Raw genomic sequence first — 20543 nt, 5'->3', positions numbered from 1 at the left:
GCCCCAGGATGGGACATAGCGGATGCAGGGCCTCTTCAGGGCTCCGTAGCGCTGCCTGCTCCACAAGGCACTGAGCTGGGCTGGAGGGGTGGGTGGGTTGTGGTGGGGAAGAGAGGAAGGTCTCTGCCCAGCCTGGCATGGGGTAGCTGGGTGGGCTCACTTCGGGGCAGGTGGATTTGTCAGGTTGGAAATCGCTTTCTTCAACTACAACAGAGAAAACGGGGTTTGGGGAGAAAGCACGTGGAGGAGGCTGAGAGTGGGGCCCTGGTGTGGTGACTCCCCTAGTGGTGGGTTCTTGGGCCAGCATCTGAGCTGCAGTCTCGTGGTTGTGCAGAGGGGTCCCTGCAGCCCAGAGCGGCAGGCCGGCTGTTAGGGGAAGCCAAGGCCCAGTGGCCACATTGGTTCAGGTATGGGGCTTATCAAAGTCTTGCGAGGCCCCCCAAACCTTGAATGGAAGGATGTTGGTGGCCCCCACCCCACATCGCCCTGCCCTTGAGACCCTGGTACCTCCACCCAGGATACGAAGCCCACAGCTCTGCCCCGCGACGTCACGAAGAGGGACTGAAGGTTCAACAGCTCAAAGAGGTTGTGCGTCTGGAGGGGAGGTTAGTAGGAAATGTTGGTGGGCAGAGGACCCTGTGCCAGGACCTGAGATGGGGGGCGGGCAGGCGGGGGAAGGAGGGATCTGGCCTGCAATATCTAATGTGACCACCAGGGGTCGCCAGAGTCCATGCAAGGAGCAGGGCAAGGCTCTGGTAGAAAGGTGGCCTTTACCAGCCCGGTCCCCCCCAGACCCCTGGTCTACTCTGCTCTTCCCCTCCCCAGGCTCTGTCCTGAGTGGATACTACACAGGGAGCATGCGCTGGACCTAAAATTAAAAGCCACCAGGCCCCACGTGACACTTAACCCCTCTCTCTACCCAGAGGCCTCTGCCCTGGCGGTGAGGGGCAGGCAGGCGGCACCTGCAGAGGAGGAACAGGCCCCGGGAGCAGAGAGCAGCCCAGCACAAGGGAGGGACTGCCAACTGCTCCCTGTGTGCCCACCCCGCAGCCCGAGTCTGCCCACATTCTCTAATGCTCCCCGGTACCTGGTGCAGGGAAGTCTCTGGGGACAGCTGCAGGGTCACTGGTTCCATGGGGCAGCCCCCAGCCAAGATGTCCTGGAGACACCACTGGAGATGGAGGACACACAGTTGGGCCCTGGGCCAGGCTCCCTCCCCAGGCTGCCATTCTCAGGCCACCTCTCGGGCAGGTCAGCTGGCCCCTCCCGTCACTACCCGCTGACCTCCCCGACTCATCCCTCCAGAGGACCTACCTGTTGTCCTGGAGCCCAGGATGGGGGGTTGGTCTGAAGGGCCTGCACCAGCGGGGCCCTCGGCACAATGCCCACCAGGATCTGAGACTCTAGCAAGCGGAGAGAGAGTCACAGAGAAGGAATTCTCCTTTACCAAGAATCTACAGGGTCAAGGACAGTGCTGCTGCGACCCACGTCACTGAGGGCGTGGGGCAGCCTAGGTCTGCTATAACCCTGATTGCTCACTTTACAAAAGAGGAAACTGAGGCTTCGGGGTGCAGAGAACCTCTTGTCCTGCCCAAGGTCACCCAGCTTCTGGCATGGGGGTGTGGCAGCTCAGGTGGTTGGGGAAGGCTGCCGGGGGCCAGGAGGGTAGCAGGACTGGGCTTCCTCCTGGTTTCCCACAGGAGGTTCCACAGCCAGCTCAGCCAGGATAGGAGTGAACCCAGGGGGCCGCCATGTTCTGTGATCCTACTGTGTGCTGGGGGCTCGGCAAGCCTCTCTCTAGCCCTGGGTTATCATGGGAGTTTGCAGGTTTGCACGTGGGTTTTGAGGAGCGAGCTTGGTATTTTAATCTTGCGTCCAGTAAAATACAAACTCCAGGGCTGGGCTGGGTGTGCAGCTCAGGGCTAGAGCACCCACCTCGCGTGAGTGGGGCCTGGGTTCCTTCCCCAGCACCACAAGGAAAGAACTTGAACTAGAATTATAAGCACCCTCCCCCCGTAATCAACAGAGCTGTTTCCTGGGTGGGCGTTGATTCTACCGCCTGGTCCCCTCTGCTTGGGACCTCCTTGCTTCCTGTGACTCAGTAGAAGAGATCTTTGAAGGAAAGCCTCTTGGCAGGGTCAGCCATGTGCAGCATCTTTAAATGGGATTCAGGCCTGTTCTGGAAGGTAGTGCCGAGGGTCTCCTTAGGGTGCGGAGGAGTGCCTGATATTTGGGTGATGACCTCTAGCAACTTTCTACCATAGTGATCCCCGTTTTCCAGACAAGGGTACTGACTTATGCAGCCACAGTTCTTGAGCTCACAAGTGGCCTCTTGAGGCGGCACACAGGGGACCCATAAGGTTGTGCAGGTTGCTCACTGCTCCAGATGCAGCCCAAAGGGCAATTAGGGACTAAATCCAGCTACGTCATGTGCACCTGGTCTCACTACACAGAGGGAACGTGTGGCTGGTAGTAGTCCTGATGGAGCAGGGCCACCCCTCCCCAACTTATCTTCACTTAGATACTGGACTTTCAAACAGGAAAGATGTCTGGTTCACTCCTTCCCTGAGATTCAGTTTCCGTGGAAGAGCCACCATTCATTTGTCTTTACAAACATGCTTTGTCACTGGGAGAAGGCACTCAGGTAGGGAATTCTGCAGGGAAGCCTGAAGGGAAGCTTCTGGAAGACCCTAACAGTGGCCCATCAGCCTTCCCCAACCCACAGGCCACCAGGCCTGGCTCCTGCAACGAGTCCCAAAGCTGCTCATGGGGTACCTTACAACACCCCTCTTTTATCCCTTAAACACGTGGTTTTATGTCCATTTTACTGAGGAAGAAACTGAAGCTCAGAGAGGTGAAGGGACTTGCCCAACATCACACAGCTGCTAAGCTGCAGAGCCTGGATCCGGTTGGGATCTGTGCCCAGGCTGCCTTTTCTGGTCCTGCTCCTTGGAGGCCCTATGGGAAGGCAGAGGGAAGCCCCCGCCCCAGCCCTTCCCTGGGCACCTGTGCTCTCTACCAGGGGGTACTCGGCCACGTCTGTGGAGGTCACGACCTTGACCACCTCCTCTAGCCGCGTGTCCTTGGCCAGCGTGGTGAGAGTGCAGTTCATGAAGTGCTCCACGGTCACGGGGTGGGAGCTGCGGGCAGAGGGATGCTCCCTTTAGGTCCTGGAGTGGGGACATCAGACCCCAGGATGGGGCAGGGGCCCCTGGGGGCGTGGCTCTGCCAGGACAGGACCCACGATCCTCCAGCGCGGGAGGAGACTGAGGGGCTGCTGCAATGAGTGCCTCATGGGACCCTACAGTGGACAGGAACCTGGGGCCATGTCACTGAGGCCCTGAGTCCCCAGCTCTGCTGGGCTGTTTTATTCGGCAGCCTTCCTGGAGAATCTCATTGGAGGGGAAGTTAGATGGGAGGGAAAAAGACACTTTAAAATTTGGAAGCCCCTGGAGTAGCCACCCGTGCCTTGCAGCGGGCAGCTGAGGCCTGGGGCAACCTAGCAGTTTGCATCCGGGGGCGCCGAACCTCAACCCAGGGGCCCTGAGCCTCAGAGTCCCACTTCCCTGGGGACAGGAGCTGCGTGGGTCCTCCCTGGGGGAGTGAGGGCCTCGAAGCCCACTCCATGTCCACCTCCAATGACCAGCACAAGGACCACAGAGAAAGAGCCAGGAGGACAGAGGGGACCTCAGATCTGGTGCTGGCCCTCAGGACCTGGCGCAAGACAGCACCTGAGCCCCAGCTTGGTGCAGCCAATGCGGCCCCGGGGAGGCTGAGGCCAGGGGCCCCGTGTGCCGGCCCCTCCCACCCCTGTCCCACATGGCTGCCGAGGGGCTTCTTTGGGCTCCCCCACACCGTCACCGGGCCTGAGCTGACTGCTCACCCGATTTTGCGGCCCCGAATCCACGGCAGGTAGGGCAGCTTCTTGACAATGATGGTGCCGTCGTAGAAGGACGGCTGGCAGCTCTGGGCGATGGCGTTGGCCGCCAGCACCGCCATCAGCACGGGCAGCGCGTGCACAATCTGACCCGTCAGCTCGAAGGCCAGCAGTGCCGTGGAGACGGTGTGTGTCACCGCCCCGGAGAAGGCCGCAGCCCCTGCGCGGCAGAACCAGGGTGGGTGGCTCAAGTGGGAGCCAGCCTCGGGGGCGAGGTGGGTGGGCAGGGCCACAACGGTGGCCAGGGTGGGAGGTGGCCAGGGTGGGAGGTGTCTGGGAGGTCCCTGGCAGCCACCACTGGGTGTACCCCGGAGCCTGGGCATGGCCAGAGGAGAGGGATGGGGGGATGTGACACCGGGACAGGACAAGAACTAAGAGGGAGTCAGGAGGTGACAGGCCTCCGTGGGGGTGGGGGTCAGATTGAGGGTCTCAGTAACCACTCATGTGCCCAGCAGTGCCACCAGCAGATCCAGGGCCCCCATGAGGTTTGTGCCCAAGCCGGGCCCTGACCACTCACCTGCCAGAGCATAGCCCCCCGGCAAGATAGGGTTGACCACTCCTCCAGACACGATGCCCTCGGGGAAGGCCACGGAGAGCGCCTCCCCCAGGAGGCGGCCAATGGCAGCTCCTGGACACAGACAGGAGGGTGACAGGGTGAAGGGGACAGCCCTCTGTCCCTGGGACCATCCTCAGTACCACCTCGGGAGGAAGGAGAGGAGCCAGGAGCCATGGCCCTGCCTCTATACCCTGGGCCTCCCAGACCCTCGGGACCCCAGACTCACCGTAAACAAATATGGGCAAGAAGTAGCCAGCGGGGATGGGGATGGTGGTGGCCAGGATCAGCATCCAGAACTGGGGGTGGGACCCAGAGCCCGGAATTAGAGGCCTCGGAGCCAAGTGCAGGGCAAGGGAGGGACAGGACAGAGGGAGTTCCTAGGGAGGGGCTGCCATCAGGGATGGCGCTGCAGGGGACGGTACCGACAAAGAGCCCACTGTGTGCCTGGCACCTGCCAGGTACTTTCCTTTCTTCCCTCTCAGCCTTCCCTGGAGGCAGAAGCAATAGCAATCCCATTTAGAGACAAGACACCGAGGGTCAGAGGGCCGAAGCTACTTGCCCTGGGCACCCAGTGAGCAGGGATCAGATCGGGGACCCTGGGTGGAAGGACTCCATGCCGCCTGAGGCAGCCCCAGCCCGCCCAGAGCTGGCCTTGGCTCTGGGCACACCTGGGGGCCCACCTTCATGACGAGGAAGAAGGCGAGGGTCCCGAAGATGGTGAAGCGCGGGTGGTACCATTCGAACCACAGGTTCTGGGGGTCAAGCTCCGTGGGCCAGGGAGGGGACGAGTTCCGGCTCATCAGTGCCCAGGAGTTGTTGTCGAACAGGGAGTCCAATAGCTCCCTCATGGACAGCTGCAGCAGGGTGGGGGGTGGCAGTTCTGCATGTCCCCAGCCCCCTCACTGCCTGACCCTGCACCCCAGATCCTACTCTGCCACTTCCCAGTGGGGACCCTGGGGACACCCCTGACCTCCCGGAGCTAGCTTCCTCACCAATAAAATGTCACACAGCATCTCCCTTGGAGGGTGTTCTGGGGACTAAGTGATAATGCTCACAGAAGGGGCATGAATGGAGTCCCCCACTCCCACCACCCGCCACCCCCGCCCGCCACCCCTTACCCTGGAAGCCAGGAAGCGGCCCACGCCAGGCGGGTAGGTGATGGAGGCCAGGACCAGAGCGGCCAGGGCCGAGTACAGAGGCTTGCTGGGTTGAGAGGATCGGCTCCAGTGGGGGCCTCCTCTCCCCAAGAAGGGGAAAGGGGGCTCACCCAGGCAGGGGCTGCTCCCACCACCCCGGGGCTGACCCCAAGGCAAAACTAGGGTGGAGGGAGGCCGAGCAGGGGTGTGGGTCAGACACCCCAGGGGAAGAAGCAGGTGGGCTCAGCCCTCAGGACCTGGGCTGACGGGACAGGGCCAGGCCAGGGCAGGGCAGGCCAGGTGTCCTGGCCGAGGGCCGGGAAGACAGGTCTGGGAGGGAGGTGGCTCGGGGAGGGAGTTGGGGGGCAGTGGTGTAAGGACTCAAGGAGGGGGCTGGGGTTAGTGCAGGGGCTGGCTGTGGGGACTTGCACAGGGGTCAGTAAGGGAGTGGGGTCTCCCTAAGTGGAGTGTGGGCTGGGGGTTGTTTGATGGTAGGATAAGGGCTCAGTTGGGGGTGCAAGGCTGAAGTTGGGGACTCCCTGAGTGGTCCCCAGCCTCAGCCCACAGCCCACCTGGTGGCCAGCAGTTTGGAGGTGAACCGATTGGTCTTGACGAAGCCTAGGAAAATCCGCTGGCAGAAGAGGTAGGCGCAGCTCAGGATGCCGCAGATGGCCCTGCGGGGGACAGGAGGTGAGTCCAGGGCCCCTGCCCACTTGGGCTGGAGGAGGCCCCCAGCTGGCTCTCAGGGACCAAGCCCGGCTCACCCCAGTGCCACAAAAAAGAAGATCTCTGGCAGGTCAAAGGGCACGTCCACGCGGAAGCTGGTCTTGTAGAGGGAGGTGATGGTCTCTGGGGCAGGAGGGCAGCGGGGGTCTCAGGTGGCACAACAGGTCGGGGAGGAGGTGGAAGCAAAATCGCCCCTCCCTCAAGGCCCCACCAGCCTCCCTCTCCAGCTCCAGGCCACCCCAGGGCCCACCCCAGGGCCTTCCCCCTCCTCCTGCACCCCAACACCCTCCCACCCTCCTGGAAGGAGCACAAAGAGGACACACGGGGGAGAGGGAAGTGGGAGGGGGGCGGACCAAGGATGGACGGAGGAGGGAGGGAGGGAGGAGCGGGACAGGCACGGGTGGGCACCGCAGTCCCGGGCTCACCCTGCTCGCTGTTGAAGACGGCCAGCAGCCGGAACATGAAGGCCCCACAGGTGGAGGCGAAGAAGCCCCTCCAGTAATCCCAGACGGAGAAGTGGGAGGACATGACCTCGATGCTGAACAGGACGCCTGGGGCCACACTGAGCTCAGGACAGCTGCCCGCCCCCATCCGCCCTGCGGGAGCCCCTGCCACCCCCTCCCTGACCCTTTTCTGATCTGCTCTGCAGCCTGGACAGCCAGGGCCACCCATCTCCCTGGAGTGGCGGAGGTCAGGGCTTGAGCCCTGGGTAGAGAGGAAGAGAGGACCTCGCTGACCAGGGAGCACCAGCCTGCTGTGGGATGTCTACCCGTGTCCTTCTTTCTCCTCACCTGTCACGCAGGGACTGCTTTGATCCCCATTTTACTGCTAAGGAAACCCAGCTCAGAGAGGTGAACTCACTGGCAGGGGTCACACAGCGGGAGCTGGGCTTCAAACCCACGTCTGTCTAAGGTAACCCTGAAGCCACTGAACACCTGCCAACCTCCTGGGGGGGGTGGGTCGTGCCCACAGCAGGACGGCAGTGAGAACTGGAATTCAGCCCAACCCCTCCTCCGGACCCGGGGCGGAGCAAGCGGACCACAGGGGCGCGTGGGAACCCGAGTGCAGGGGCAGGGGCAGGGGCGGGAGGGAGGGTCTCACCGCTGAAGGGGGCTGCGAAGACGGTGGCCACGCCCACTGCCGCTGCCGCCACCAGCATTTCGTTTTGCTTGCTCTTGTTCTGCGGGGTGGAGTCCTGGGGTGGAGCCAGCCTCCTCCCCACGCGCCCTCCCATTCCTCCAAGGGGCCTCCCGGGCGCTCACCTGGGGCTCCCCGATGGTCCTGGTGCGCACGCGTCCCAGGTAGGCGGCAATCATCACACTCAGGTGCACGAAGGGACCCTGCCAGGGCGAGGCGTGGGTGCAGGGCCTGGGGAGCCGGGGGCCCACCCTCGCTGCTGGCGGAGCCTCCCCGGGGACAACAGGTTCCCCTCTCTCACCTTCCTCCAAACCCCAGGGCCGTCCTGATAGGACTCTGCCCCATCTGGGGACCTGTCTTGTCTGTCCCCCCAGAACTGAGCTCAAAGGCAGGACTGGCTGTGGTGGGGGAAGGGCAGAGGGGCGGAAGCCGGGCGGGTGCCCCACACTGCCCGTACCACTTTGCCCAGGAAGATGGTGCTGCCGGCGGCCAGGGTGCAGGAGAGGCCCACCACCTTGGCCCCGAAGTTCTTGATGTCCAGGTAGTCCTCCAGGACCACCCCCGACAGGATGGTCTTCAGCTCCGGGATTCCAGAACCTCGGCGGGGAGAAGGGCGGGGTGAGAGTCAGTATTGGAACTCTTAACCCTCTGCCCTGGGCACAGGGTTTTCAGGTCACCATCAGGTCGGAGCCTCATACACCCACGCGGTTCCGATTCAGAGCCTCACTTTGCAGAGGAGGAGACTGAGGGTCAGAGATGTGGGTTGTTTTCTGCTCAGGTCTGGCAGACCTCAGTGGCAGGGTAGGGGGTCCCAGGGTGGAATGACAGGCCACCCTGGAGACGCCTGAGAGCCCCCACTCTCTGGAGGCTGCACTAGAGGCCTGGGGAAGCTGGCTGCTCCACCAGCTGCTCCTTGGTCTGGCCTTGGCCAGCCTGTCAGGGGAGCCTGCCATCACCTGTCCTGTTCCCCCCACCCCCCGGAGCCCCATGGGACTTCAAAAGGCTTGGGCCTGTGAGGGCTGCAGTGCAGGACCCCCGAGAGACTGGCATGGTGCCCACGAACTCACCGCCAGAGAAGGGCGTGATGCTCTGGGAGAAGCCGGAGGAGAAGGAGAGGAGGGTCACTGGGTACACGGTCCAGGAGAGGTACCGGAGCAGGTGGCTGTCCCCAATCTCCCGGTACAGCCACTTGTGCGCTGGGGATGGCCAGGTATCAGGGGGCCACCCACAGCCTCTGCAGCCCTCAGGCCTGATGCTGTGGGGGACACTTGCTCACCAGGAAATGGAGATTCGCAGCCACCCAGTGAGTGGCCAATCCCCAAGAAGTGGTAGGAGTAGGACCTGGGTCCCCATGTCTAGTTTTGCTACTTCCTAGCTGAGTGACCTTGGGCAAGTGACTCAATCTCTCTGGGCCTTTGTTTTCCCATCTGCCAAACGGACGAGTGTGGATGCCTCCCTCTCAGGGTCACCAAAGACTACAGGAGACCTGTCGAGGCCTGAATGAGACCCGGTGTGAGGCCCCTCGGGTGACAGGTCCTCATTAAGGCAGTGGATTCTCCAATGAAAGTTCTTAGACCTCTCCTGCCCCATGCCTCCTCCTCCAGGAAGGCCTCAGGGTGGAGGCCAGCTGAGGGACAGGGACAGAAAGCCATATGCCTGGAGTCCAGGGTAACTGAGCTGAGAGCAGGGAGCGAGGCTGGGGGAGGAACAGGAGGCCCAGTGCTCAGCTGGGAAGGGATCTGGGAGCAGCTGTCTCCCTCACTGTCCAGATGAAGTGACTGCCCAGAGAGGGCCAGGAGCTTTCCCAGGGCCATACAGCAAGTCAGCAGCAAAGCCAGGGTCAGCCCCAGGCCGCGTCCCCAGGGCCCTGCCCACCCTGCTGCGCTTGGCAGCCCACGTGGCATCCCCGGTGTGTGCCGGAAGCCCAGGTCCAGAGCGGGCGTGCCAGGGAGGGCTACCTCGGACCACTCGCGCGATGGCGAAGTTCATGGCGTAGCTGATCAGGGCCATGAGCACCCCGAGGGTCATCAGGAAGTACCAGTCCTCACCCACGCGGAACAGCTTCTGCTTCAGCCACTCCAGGCCCCCTGGGCAGAGCACTGGGTCACCTCCTGGGGGGCCAGCAGGGACGGCCCTCCCTGGAGGACTTCTGGGGCGGGGGCGGGGCCAGGGGAGCCGGAGGCGGCTCTGCCTCCTGAGGGCCCAGAGGACTGGGGGCAGGTAAAGCCAGTCCTATTGTCCCCCCCAGAGAGCCTTTGACTGTCCACCCTCCCCCGCATACTGGGAGTCCTGTGGAAAGCGGTCAGGGGGTGGCCCGGAGCGGGTGGCAGTTACAGCCCTCGCCAGCGTCTCGGCAGGGTCTGGGGTGCAGAGAGCACGCAGTCAGCAGGACCTGCGTTGTCCCAGGGCCTGTGGGCCATCGAGCCCTGGGCCCCAGGCAGCACCCCTCCATGGTGGCCAAAGGCAGAGGGCAGACCCTGGCACGGCTGGCCCACAGACAGAGGGGCAGGCAGGCCCCTGCTCTCCCTGCCACCCAAGAGAGCCCGGGCAGCGTGGCCAGGGCTGAGGGAAGGGAGGGGCTGGGGTGGGCTGGGGCTGCAGGTGACGTCCTGAGGGGTCACTGGTGGGCAGTGCAAGGGACCCAGCTCTCACCTCGGATGCCTCGGCGAATGCGGGGACACGGGCCCCACAGCTCCTGCAGAGTCACGGGGCTCCCCGAGGAGCCCTCACGCAGCCCTACCAGCTCCTCCATGGGGCCCTGAAGAGCAGACAGACAGACAGACCCTCGGTGAGCAGCCTCAGCCTCACCTGCCTCCAGCCTCTCCAGGTCTCAGTCTCCTGAGTGGAAAGGCAGGTCCCGTGTGCCTGTGTAGCTGGTGCATGTGAATGTGCACTCGGGCACTTATCAGGATGGGACGCAGGTCCTGGTCACAGAGGCTCTGTCCCCGAGGGGTGGAGGGCGTGTCTGATGGGCAGGTGGGGGTTCCTAGGCATCCCCCATGTCCAGCCCAGACCCCTGGCTGGAGCCTCTTCTCTCCCTGGCCTGCACTGCTCTCCTGGGACCCTAGGCTGCTTCTACCACCCAGGGATGTCACTGTCTCACTGCAGGGTCCCCCTGGTGACTCTGATCCCCCACGCCCATCCCTGAGCAGCTGTGACCCTCCACTCAGGCCACAGGAGGCAGGAAAATCCCAGGCCCAGAAGGAGACCCTTGAGCATCCAAGTGAGGCGCTGGCTCCTGCCCCAGCCTCTTCCTGCCTTGCCTGCCCCGGCCCCAGCAGGTCCCAACCATGTCCCTGCGCTGCTCCGGCAGCTCCTCACCCGTCAGTCCTTCCTGCCCTGCTGTCCTGCTGTGGCCCCGACCGGCCTCTTCTAACAGCCTCTTTGCGTCCAGGTCTAGTGCACCTGGACAGGTGTGCACTCCACCAATCAACACCCTCCCCGCCCCCGCCCGGCCCATGTTCACTGTGGCATTGAGAATGTCCTTGACAAACCAACCAGAACTGCCTGAGTCCACTGAGCCTGCAGAGCAGGGCTGCCCATGGCGGGGAGGGAGAGGAGTGTCCCCTCCACACCAGAGCTGGCAGAGAGTGGCAGCTGACTTCACAGCAGCACCGGTGGGGCTCCTGGGGGCCGGGCCGGAGGGGGACACCAGTGCTCCTGTAGGACAGGGAGAGGTCCTCCGCTGAGGGTGAGGGTTAGGCTTGGGGCTCTGGGTTCTCAGGGTCGACCTGGGAGCGGGGGAGCGGGGCGTGGAGCAGGGGAACACACTGGCAGCAGGTGGGGAGCATGGCTGTGCCCTGCCGAGTGCTGGCAGGGCTCAGTCCTCCGAAGAACGACTGAGTGCTCACAGAAACCCAGCGAGGTGGCAGTGTCATCCTGTTTTTTTTGTTTTTGTTTTTGTTTTGTTTTGGTACCAGGGATTGAACCCACTGAGCTACATCCCTAGCCCTTTTTATTTTTTATTTTGAGACAGGGTGTCACTAAGTTGCTTAGGGCCTCCCTAAATTGCTGAGGCTGACCTCCAACTTGCGATCCTCCTGCCTCAGCCTCCCGAGCTGCTGGGATTACCTGAGTGCCTCACTGTGCCTGGCAGTGTCATCCTGTTTTAAAGAAATGGCATCGCAGAGAGGTAAGCTTTCTTGCCAGAGATCAGAGAGGCAGGCCGGGTGTGTGGCACACCTACAGTCCCAGCTACTTGGGAAGCTGAGGCACGAGGATCGCGTGAGCCCAGGAGTTCAAGCCCAGCCTGGGCAACGTTGCAAGTCCCCAAGACCCCATCTCAAGACACCACCACCGTAACAACAGAAAACAGCCAGATGTGGTTCTGCCCTGATGGCCCCGTCTTATTCAGGGGCAGGAGGAGCCCAAGGACAGTGGCCTGGGGTGACTGAACCCTCAGAGCCTGCTGAGGAACTTGGGAACTTGATCTTTGTGTCTGGACCCTCAAGTCCCAGAAAACTGCCTGTCAAACCCACAGCGTCCTGGGGCACCGGCTCTGGCCTAGGGCCTCTAGGTAAATGCCCCAGACCTGGTCTCACCTCAGCAGAAGCTAGGAACACAGGCATCAGGGTTAGGGTAAGGGAGCAAGCTTTGTGTGCCAGCCACTGGCTCTACATCTGCAATTCAGCTCATCCTCCCCATACCCTTGGGAGTCAGGGATATCATTACCACTTTGAGGATGATAAATGGAAGACCAGAGAGGTGCAGTCACTCAGCCGAGATCATACAGCAGAGGCTGCACTCAGACCTAGACTGTGCAGCTCTTCCCCTACTGGGAGTTTCTCCAGCCATGATCTGGGCACAAAGCTGAGGGTTTCTATTGCCACTTTTAGAAGATTTGGGCAAGGGATATGGGGCAATTGCTGCCCACGCCAAAGCCACCACTCTGAAAATCACAATGATCCTTCATTGATTTGCTCAGTTCTGGGACCCTGAGCTGCCTCTGCCCTGGACGCCAGGCCAAGTCCATTCAAGTAGGAGCTGGAGCGTCGTTGGTGATGTCAGGGGGTGAGGGTTTGTGCTCTGCATGGACTGGGCATGCCCTCACCTCAGCCTCTCTGACTGTCCACCATGGACAGTCACAGGATTGGATAGGGACTGCCCTGTTGACACCTCAAACCCCAGTCTCTGGTCTCAGGCAGCTGCCACCACAATCCCACGGCCAAACCATGCCCACACCCTTGATCTCTGGTCCTTTGAGCACCAGGAAACTGGGAAGAGGGCAGCAAGGAGACACAGTCCCTGGGGCAAGTCCCTCCCAAAGCCACTGTCCCCAAGCCAGCCTCCAGTTTCTCCAAGTGCCTGGCAGATGTACAGATGGCTCAGTAGGTTCCGAGCAGGTTTGAAGCCAGTTCTGCCAGCCAACCCTTTCCCCACTTAGAGCCTCGGTTTCCTCTTCTGCCCAATGAGGATGGCCTAGGACAGTGTGTGCCTGTGCCTGTGACGGCCAGTGCCTCCCACATCCAAGTGCCCCAGCCTAGAGCAGTGCCCGGCACATGGGGGAGGTGTTCCACCCCAGGTTCCAGAACACTGGCCTCAGGGCTGGCTGTAGGGGAGCTGAGAACAGGTCTTGGTTCTTCCCAAACCCCAAATCAGAATCTTGGGGAGTGACTTTCGCCCCAGTATCGAGGATTGAACCCAGGAGCACTTTACCACTGAATCACGTCCCCAGCCCTCCTACTGTCATTGGGACACAGGGTCTTGGCTAAGTTGCCCAGTCTGGCCTTGAACTTGCGGCCCTCCTGCCTCGGCCTCCTGAGTGGCTGGGATCACAGGCCTGTGCCCAGCTGGCTTTGGGGAGCTGTGTTTGTGAAAAGCCTCCAGGTGGGTGGGGCCACCTCTGGACTCCAGGGACTGGATCCTCCTTGAAGCTCCTCCCATTCCTGTGATCCCCAGGAAGAGGTCTAGAGTTAAGGAATGGCCTCGATGACCTTTTGAGGTTCCTCCTGGCCACTGAACCATTCAGTATTTATGTGCATGACGCCTGGGGATGGGGGAAGGGAGGAGGGCTGGTGGGCGGGGTGGGTAAAGGGATCCGACGTCCAGGGGCCATGACTCAGGCCCTGGGCACCATGACTGAATATCTGCATTTAGCCCTGGCTCCTGTCACCCCGGCGGGTGGCGGGCTCCTGGGCCCCCCATCCTTCCCCCACCTCACTCAGTGCTGGTCACTTCCCTGGGCGCTGCCAGAACCCCCTCGGTCAGTTATGTGACCGGCCAACACAGGCAGGCATCTCATCTCCACGGGGACAACAAACTTCTCTTGCTGCAGTGCCACCCTGGCCCCTGTGCCCTGCCTGCCCCTGCGTCACACACCAGTAGCCCCAGTGATGGCAGGAGTTCCCGAAGGGAAAGCTCCGGGCTGGGCTTCATGGGAGCCGAGAGGAGAGGCCATCCCTCTGCAGGGACCCCCTGTCCACAGGGAGACCAGAGAACCCTGCCCGGGAGATGCCCTGGCAGATGTGGGGAGGATGCTGCCCTCTTAGATCAAGGAAGGCCATGGCACAGGGACAGGGACAGGTGTCATGGGCACCTGGACGGGGCTTTGGGTGGACTGGAGCACTCAGAGGCTTCCATGGGTGAGGGAGGGGTTAGAGAGGAGAGTGGAGGTCCCTGACTGCTCCTGGACAGGGCAGGCCACCCAGAAGGGCCTTCCCCTGGCTTCTACCTCCTGGCCCAGCCCTCAGCGTAGCTCTCTGAGCAGGGGGTGGACAGATGGGGCTTCTCAGGGCTTCGGGTCCAGCCTGTTGCCGTAAGCGCATGTTCAGGAAGGGTCTGGATCTGACACCTCCGGGTTCCCGACCCGACCCTTGCTCTGAGGTTCCATTTCTCAGTCTTTAAAATGGGCACATTTCTCCTCCTTGTGACTGTGGGGGCCAGCGGGGCCTGCTGGAGAGCCCACAGTGGGGCTCTGGGCCCAGAAGGCAGGACTGGAATACTGTCTCCAGAATTCTCGTCAACTCAGATCCTCCGACTGCAGCCCGGGATCTCCGGAGCTGGAGGTCAGGCTCGCAGTTGCTGGGAACTTGACCTCCTGGATCTTTAGGGACAATCACCAAGTTATCTGCCCCCACCCCCCACCCCCTGTGGGCCCACCCCCAGCTCTGCCTGGCGCTGACAGCTTTCTCCTCTCTGGGGCCCTAAATGTTCCGAGAAGGGGATGAGGGACACGGAATCCAGGCCCCGTGGCAGTGGCAGGGTCACAGCCCACACTCTACCCGCCCCCAGGGCTGTCTCAGCCTAAGCCGGGCTGTAAACAGAGCCGTGTGCATCCGAGGACCTCAAGGGGTTTGATGGGGGAAGCACAGTCCCCAAGTTGCTGGGGGAATCACCAAACCCACATGGTCCTGGGACAGCACAGGACTCCGTGCCTGGGGCCCAGGGCCCACCCCTGCCCTGTGGGCACGGAGGCCCTGGCTGGAGCGAGGCCTGGAATGCCAGGGTGAGCTCAGCCCTCGGCCTGCGTGCGTCTGGCTGTCAGCAGCGCCGATTCTCCGGAGAAGACTTCCAGCCCCCTCTGGGCCGTGGAGAGGCCTAAATTTAGCTGGTAGACAAGGGGGCTGGCCCCGAGCCCAGCGACTGTCGGGCCTTATAAAGCGCTGGCAGTCCGGGCCAGGCACGCTCCCCTGGAGGCCTGCGCCACATCCTTCTCCTGTCTTCCCCTGGCCGCCTGGACAGGCCGGTGTCGCCTGTGGATGAGCCACCGAACCTCCTCCTCCTTCAGAGCGGAGAGAAGCTTCCACTCCTCCTCCTCCTCCTCCTCCTCCTCATCTTCCTCCTCCTCGGCCTCCCGGGCCCTCCCAGCCCAGGACCCCCCCATGGAGAAGGCCTTGAGCATGTTTTCTGAGGATTTCGGCAGCTTCATGCGACCCCACTCGGAGCCCCTGGCCTTCCCAGGCAAGTGCTGGGGGCTCTGGGGAGGGGGGGGAGATGCTCAGGTTGGGGACTCCCACTGGGGCTGCCACCTGCCAGGACAGAGGTGGTCCTGAAAACAGGTGGGCCTCCAAGGAGCCGTGGTGGCCCTGGGGTGAGATATGGCTTCAGTGACCATGCACCTGTGACCAGGCTCTGGCTGGGACCCTGGAGGGCTGGAGGGGACAGAGATGTGGCAGGCAGCCCGAGCCTCCTGGACTGGGTGGGGCCGCCGCAGACTGTGTCACTCAAGTGCACACGCACACACTGTCTGGAGGGAGGCCCACCCACCACAGAAGCTGGGCTAGGACGGCGAGGAGGGGCCCCCCAAGCACCATGGAGGGGAGGTCACCTGGGACAGCCACCTGCTTCCCAAGAGAAGGACAGAGAGCAGGTTCTGGACACGACCCCTGCCCATGCCCAGCTCACCGCTGCCCTCCCCACAGCCCGCCCCGCGGGGGCCGGCAACATCAAGACCCTGGGAGACGCCTATGAGTTTGCAGTGGATGTGAGGGACTTCTCCCCCGAAGACATCATCGTCACCACCTCCAACAACCACATCGAGGTGCGGGCCGAGAAGGTGAGCCTGGCCTCCCCCTGCACCTCCCCTCTGCACCCCTGCCTAGTCCTGCCCTCGGTGTCCCCTACTCCCACCTCCCATCCTGAGACCTCAGACCCTTGCCAGTGTCCCCTGCCCACCCAACTCGCCCAGAGCACACTGGAGTTCTTGTCCCTGCAGCTCCTGGGTCAGGGGTCCTCCCACCCTCTGAAAGCTGCCAGATTCAGCCTTCAGGAGCCCGGGCAGCTGAGTGGCCTAGGGGTGGGCAGGAGGGGGGGGATGTAGACTGAGGGGACGCCAGGGGGTGAGTCACAAGGATGTGACAGGAGATAGATGGAATGGTGGCATGAGGACTGCAGTTCTGGCAACAGAGGGCGGGGTGTCCCCACTGCCACACCTCCATCCCTCTTCCACCCAGAGCCAGAGGCCCAGGCCTCACCTTGGGGCCCCCAGCTGGGCCCCCCACCGGGCAGAGGCCCTGCAGTTCAGGGTCACACACTCCAGACCACACATTCCTCCACCCACAGGCTCAGGGTCACTGGGTCACTAGGGTCCCTGAGTCTGAGCTCCCAGGAGACACTGGGGCCTTCACCCCAGAGAGGGGCGGGGCCGAGCCTGCAAGGAAGCAGCCCCAGACCACTGTGGCCAGTTGCCTGTCAGGGATCTGCACAGGTTTCTCTGTCCCCAGCGGCCTCCTCCCCTGTACACAGGGAGCTGGTCCCGAGAACCCCGGCCACCGGTGCTGAGGACCAGGGCCAGGGGCAGCACGTGCCAGCCCTGTCACCCTGACGGTGACTCAGCCGGCCAGACTCCTCTGGACACTATGTGCTGGCTGAGCTGTCGGGGAGGGCGGTGGCCTGGTCCTGGTGGGCGGACCCAGGGTGTCTGGGTATCCAAGAGGGCACTGCTAAGGAGCCCCAGAGTCCTAGTGTCTGTCACGGAGCCTCGCCCTCGCTGCGGTCACCTGGGCACCAAGCCCCTCTTCCCCCGTTGGGACCACTGGAGTCCTTCCATGCACCTCTGCACCTGTCCCTGCAGACCCGTGGCCGTGGCCGCCCTTCCACACGTGACAGCAGAACCCTCAGCACTCGGAGCCCGGCTGGGATCAGAGTGGGGAGGAGGGCTTGTGGCTTGAGATGAAAGGACAGGGCTGAGGGGCAGCCTTCCCTGACCTGTCACCCTCCCCAGCTGGCGGCAGATGGCACAGTCATGAACACCTTTGCTCACAAGTGCCAGCTGCCAGAGGACGTGGACCCGACCTCGGTGACCTCAGCCCTGCGGGAGGATGGCAGCCTCACCATCCGGGCGCGGCGTCACCCGCACACAGAGCACGTCCAGCAGACCTTCCGGACGGAGATCAAAATCTGAGGGCCTCCCCCACCCGCCCTCCCAGCCCACCTCCCCTTGCCTGCCAGACAGGTCTCCCTGTCCCTCCACGACAGCCCGCAGGACATCACAGCCCCCCGCAGCCCCAGGCCCCAGGTGGGCTATCCCCTCCAACCAGGGCCCTCCCCTCTGCCCAGGCAGGCCAGGGACCTCCTTGGCCCACCCATGGACCCCAGATTCCAGATATGGTCTCCTTTACTTAATTCAGAATACAGGGGTTGGGAGGGGCAGGGAGGTCCCAAAGAACCTATTTTGGGAAAACAGGATGGGGACAGGCAGGGCTTCTGGGCGAATCATCTGCAGGATAGACAGGCAGACAAACCTTTGATCTGTGGAGTCTCTGCAAGGCAGGGGCAGGATCTAGGGATGGGCAGAACAGGGAAGGCCAGACAGAGGTGGTCACCTGGATGGAACTGCAGGAGGGCTCACGGAGGCCAGGAGTCGGCCATCCCAGAAATCTCCCTCTGCCGCCCTCCAAGCCCCAAACCAGATGGCAGGCTGCCCGCTGCCCTGTGCCCCAGCCAGCCAGCTGTGCCAGGGCTGGGCACTCTGTGTCTGTGCACAGATGGGTTTTTCCAATACAGCTGGCTGGTGGTAAACAGTGTGAAACTCCTGCTGCCCCTACCTGCTGCTGCCTCCAGGTGAGGCTGGGCCCAAATGAGGCTGTTCCTACAGCAGACAGGACCCCAGGGTGGGAGTGAGAGCGGGGATGGCGAGTCGGACCCAGCCTCTTGCAGCCCTCCCTCTCCTTAATCTAGGAATCCACAGGTTGGTGTGTGTAGCGCACACATGCACACAGGCACACACGCACACGTCTCATCACTGTCCTTCAAATACTCGGCATTAACCTTGGTAGGGGCTGGATTCAGAGCATATAAAATCAGCTCGAGCCTGGGAACTGCGGCAGAAACTGGTAATCCCAGCAACTCAGGAGGCTGAGGCCGAAAAATCGAAAGTTCGAGGCCAGCCTGGGCAATTTAGCAAGACTCTGTCTCAAAATGAAAATAAAAAGGGCCGGAATGTGGTTCAGTGGTGGAGCTCTCCTGGGGTCAATCCCCAGTACCAAAAAGAAAAAAAAATCAGACTTAGTGTTAGTGTTTCCATTTTCGTCAATGGGAAAGCCGTGTCTCTGAACTGTTGGATGTCGGGCTTTGTCGCTGAAGGTTGGATCTGAACCCAGGACATCTCAGCTGCTGGCTGCCCCCACCACGGTCTCCTTCCATCCAGTTGGGGAAGGAATCACAGGAAGATCTTCGTTCCAGGTCCTTCCTGGTCCCTGAGCCAGGGTAGGGACCCCATCAACTTTGACCCTGGTGAACTTCAGCCACTCCCAAGACCCTGACTCAGTCTCCCACATACAGAAAGGTGAGGGGGGTGATGGCTCAGTCTTTGGGGGCCCCAGGACAGGTGGAGCCCCCCCAGCCTCGGCCCTCACGCTGTAGAGAGCCATTCTGGGATCCTGGGGGGAATCGGGGGTGGGGGCCATGGGAGGGTCCGGGCTCTGTAATCTGCACACACAATAAACACAGTGTTGCAGTCTGCTGCAGGGCCACAGCCTGAGATTCTCAAACCTGGGGTTGGGCAGGAAGCAGCCAGGCAAGGGAGCCCAGGATAAACAGACAATTTAAAGTTTAAGCTCTCAGGGAAATGTGGGTGCCCCCAGCCTCCCTTGGCTCCCCAAACCCACCTGCAGAAACCCCAGGATTATTTCAATGAAAGTCCTGTATTCCCTGTCCCCCAGCTGCCTACGGCCCCCCCTTTAGATTCATTCATTATTGCAAGAGACATTTATTGTTTGTGACTATGTACCAAGAACTACGCCCCAAACTGTCACAGGTGCAAGGGACACAAGACTGGGCAGGCTGCACAAGGTCCCCTGACTTTTGAAGCCCTTCTACCAGATGGAAGCTCTGAGGTCCAGAGTGACTGAGTGACTAGCCCAAGGTCACACAGCTCCAGAGCTCAGCCGGCTGGAACCTGGGGACAGGGTGGGGTGCTGACTAGTTCAGGAAGCCTGGGGGGGGGCTCTCTGGAGGAACCCCCACCCTGCACACCCCCAGGCACTACTGAAATCGGAGTACCAGGCTGCGGTCAGAGGACTGGAGGGGAGAAGGGGTGCGGTATTTCCAGCCTCCGTGACTCACTGATTCCACTGGGCTATTTGCAGACCCAACATTCGTCCGCGCGGGGCTGGGGGATGGGGACAGACCCAACTGGCTTTGCGTCTTCGCCCCCTCCCCCCCCAAGGTCAAGTTCGCCTGGGCGCCGCGACACCAGCCTAGCGGCTCTCTCTCGGGCTGGAAAAGGGGGCGACTTCCCGGTGGGATCACAGTCTGGGGACACGAGGGCGATCGGCCGCTTCCGACAGGGCTGGTCCGGTCTCAGGGAGCTCTTGGCCGGCGCTCCAGCCAAGGTGACCCTGCGGCAGGCTAGGGCGGGGACGTGGGGGCGCCGCCCATCTTTCGTCGGCTCCTCCCCCTGGGCGCCCGCAGGGCCGCTTTGTCTGCGGCGCCCCCACCCTTCCCGGGCTAAACATAGGCCGGCTGCCCCCGCCCCAGGAGTAATTATAGCTGCCCATTCATTGTGTGCCTAGTGTGTGCCAGGCGCCCTGCTCACCCCCACAGCAGTCCCGCAAGGTGGGTACTAATTATAATCCTACGTGAAGGGTATGGAGGTTCAGAGAGGTCAAGCATCTGGCCCAAGGTCATCCCGCTGGGTCAGCCCAGCTCAATTCACCCATTGGGCCACTTCCACCCAAACAGGAAGCCGTGGACGCCACCACCCACCCGCAGCTCCTTCAGGGAAAGGGGACTGGCTTGTCGTGGAACTTTGGGGGAAGTGGAAAAGATGTAACCCTCTGTCCTGGAGACCTGTGGGACAGTCTAGGCCAGGTGGTGCCACAGACTCTAAGAGTGATCGAGGACCAGGAGTGGTGGGAACGTGAGGTTAGGGAATGATTCTATAAACTGGGGCCACTGTGCTGACCACCCCCACCCCACACACTTTCACCTTTTTTTTTTTTATTGGTTGTTCAAAACATTATAAAGCTCTTGACATATCATATTTCATACATTAGATTCAAGTTGGTTATGAACTCCCAATTTTACCCCAAATACAGATTGCAGAATCACATCGGTTACACATCCACATTTTTACATAATGCCCTATTAGTAACTGTTGTATTCTGCTACC

General features: G+C 61.9%; 2 protein-coding genes across 3 annotated transcripts; one reads left to right on the top strand and one right to left on the bottom strand.

Moving 5' to 3' along the window:
* Positions 1–156: 156 nt before the first annotated feature.
* On the bottom strand, positions 157–10244 carry LOC114105448 (chloride channel protein ClC-Kb). 2 transcript variants are annotated; one of them, XM_027951942.2, is made up of 19 exons: positions 10145–10244; positions 9451–9579; positions 8560–8688; positions 7950–8089; positions 7618–7695; positions 7457–7535; positions 6781–6906; positions 6394–6478; positions 6202–6303; positions 5612–5696; positions 5174–5347; positions 4720–4789; positions 4455–4565; positions 3884–4097; positions 3007–3140; positions 1315–1403; positions 1088–1171; positions 508–594; positions 157–204 (listed from the first exon to the last, which is right to left on the bottom strand). In XM_027951942.2, the coding sequence occupies exons 1-19, from the start codon at positions 10242–10244 to the stop codon at positions 157–159; spliced, it is 2064 nt and encodes a 687-aa protein (XP_027807743.2). The 2 variants fall into 2 exon arrangements, with proteins under 2 accessions (XP_027807743.2, XP_027807744.2); XM_027951943.2 differs by lacking the exon at positions 8560–8688.
* Positions 10245–15018: 4774 nt separating this feature from the next.
* On the top strand, positions 15019–18380 carry Hspb7 (heat shock protein family B (small) member 7). Its single transcript, XM_027951845.2, has 3 exons — positions 15019–15391; positions 15853–15986; positions 17154–18380. The coding sequence occupies exons 1-3, from the start codon at positions 15190–15192 to the stop codon at positions 17331–17333; spliced, it is 516 nt and encodes a 171-aa protein (XP_027807646.2). The 5' UTR covers positions 15019–15189; the 3' UTR covers positions 17334–18380.
* The last annotated feature ends 2163 nt before the right edge of the window (positions 18381–20543 follow it).

Source organism: Marmota flaviventris, chromosome 10, assembly GCF_047511675.1.
Source record: "Marmota flaviventris isolate mMarFla1 chromosome 10, mMarFla1.hap1, whole genome shotgun sequence".
Classification (NCBI taxonomy): Eukaryota; Metazoa; Chordata; class Mammalia; order Rodentia; family Sciuridae; genus Marmota; species Marmota flaviventris.
This window is presented reverse-complemented; position numbering and strand designations above follow the sequence as displayed.

Excerpts from the sequence above, each read along its gene's own strand:
- LOC114105448 (XM_027951942.2), bottom strand. The coding sequence starts at position 10,244 with ATGGAGGAGCTGGTAGGGCTGCGTGAGGGCTCCTCGGGGAGCCCCGTG. Across the intron at positions 6,479-6,780 it reads CGTCTTCAACAGCGAGCAGG|AGACCATCACCTCCCTCTAC; the intron begins GTGAGCCCGGGA and ends CTCCTGCCCCAG. Across the intron at positions 4,098-4,454 it reads GGGGGGCTATGCTCTGGCAG|GGGCTGCGGCCTTCTCCGGG; the intron begins GTGAGTGGTCAG and ends TCTGCCGCGCAG.
- Hspb7 (XM_027951845.2), top strand. The coding sequence starts at position 15,190 with ATGAGCCACCGAACCTCCTCCTCCTTCAGAGCGGAGAGAAGCTTCCAC. Across the intron at positions 15,392-15,852 it reads GGAGCCCCTGGCCTTCCCAG|CCCGCCCCGCGGGGGCCGGC; the intron begins GCAAGTGCTGGG and ends CCCTCCCCACAG. Across the intron at positions 15,987-17,153 it reads TCGAGGTGCGGGCCGAGAAG|CTGGCGGCAGATGGCACAGT; the intron begins GTGAGCCTGGCC and ends CACCCTCCCCAG.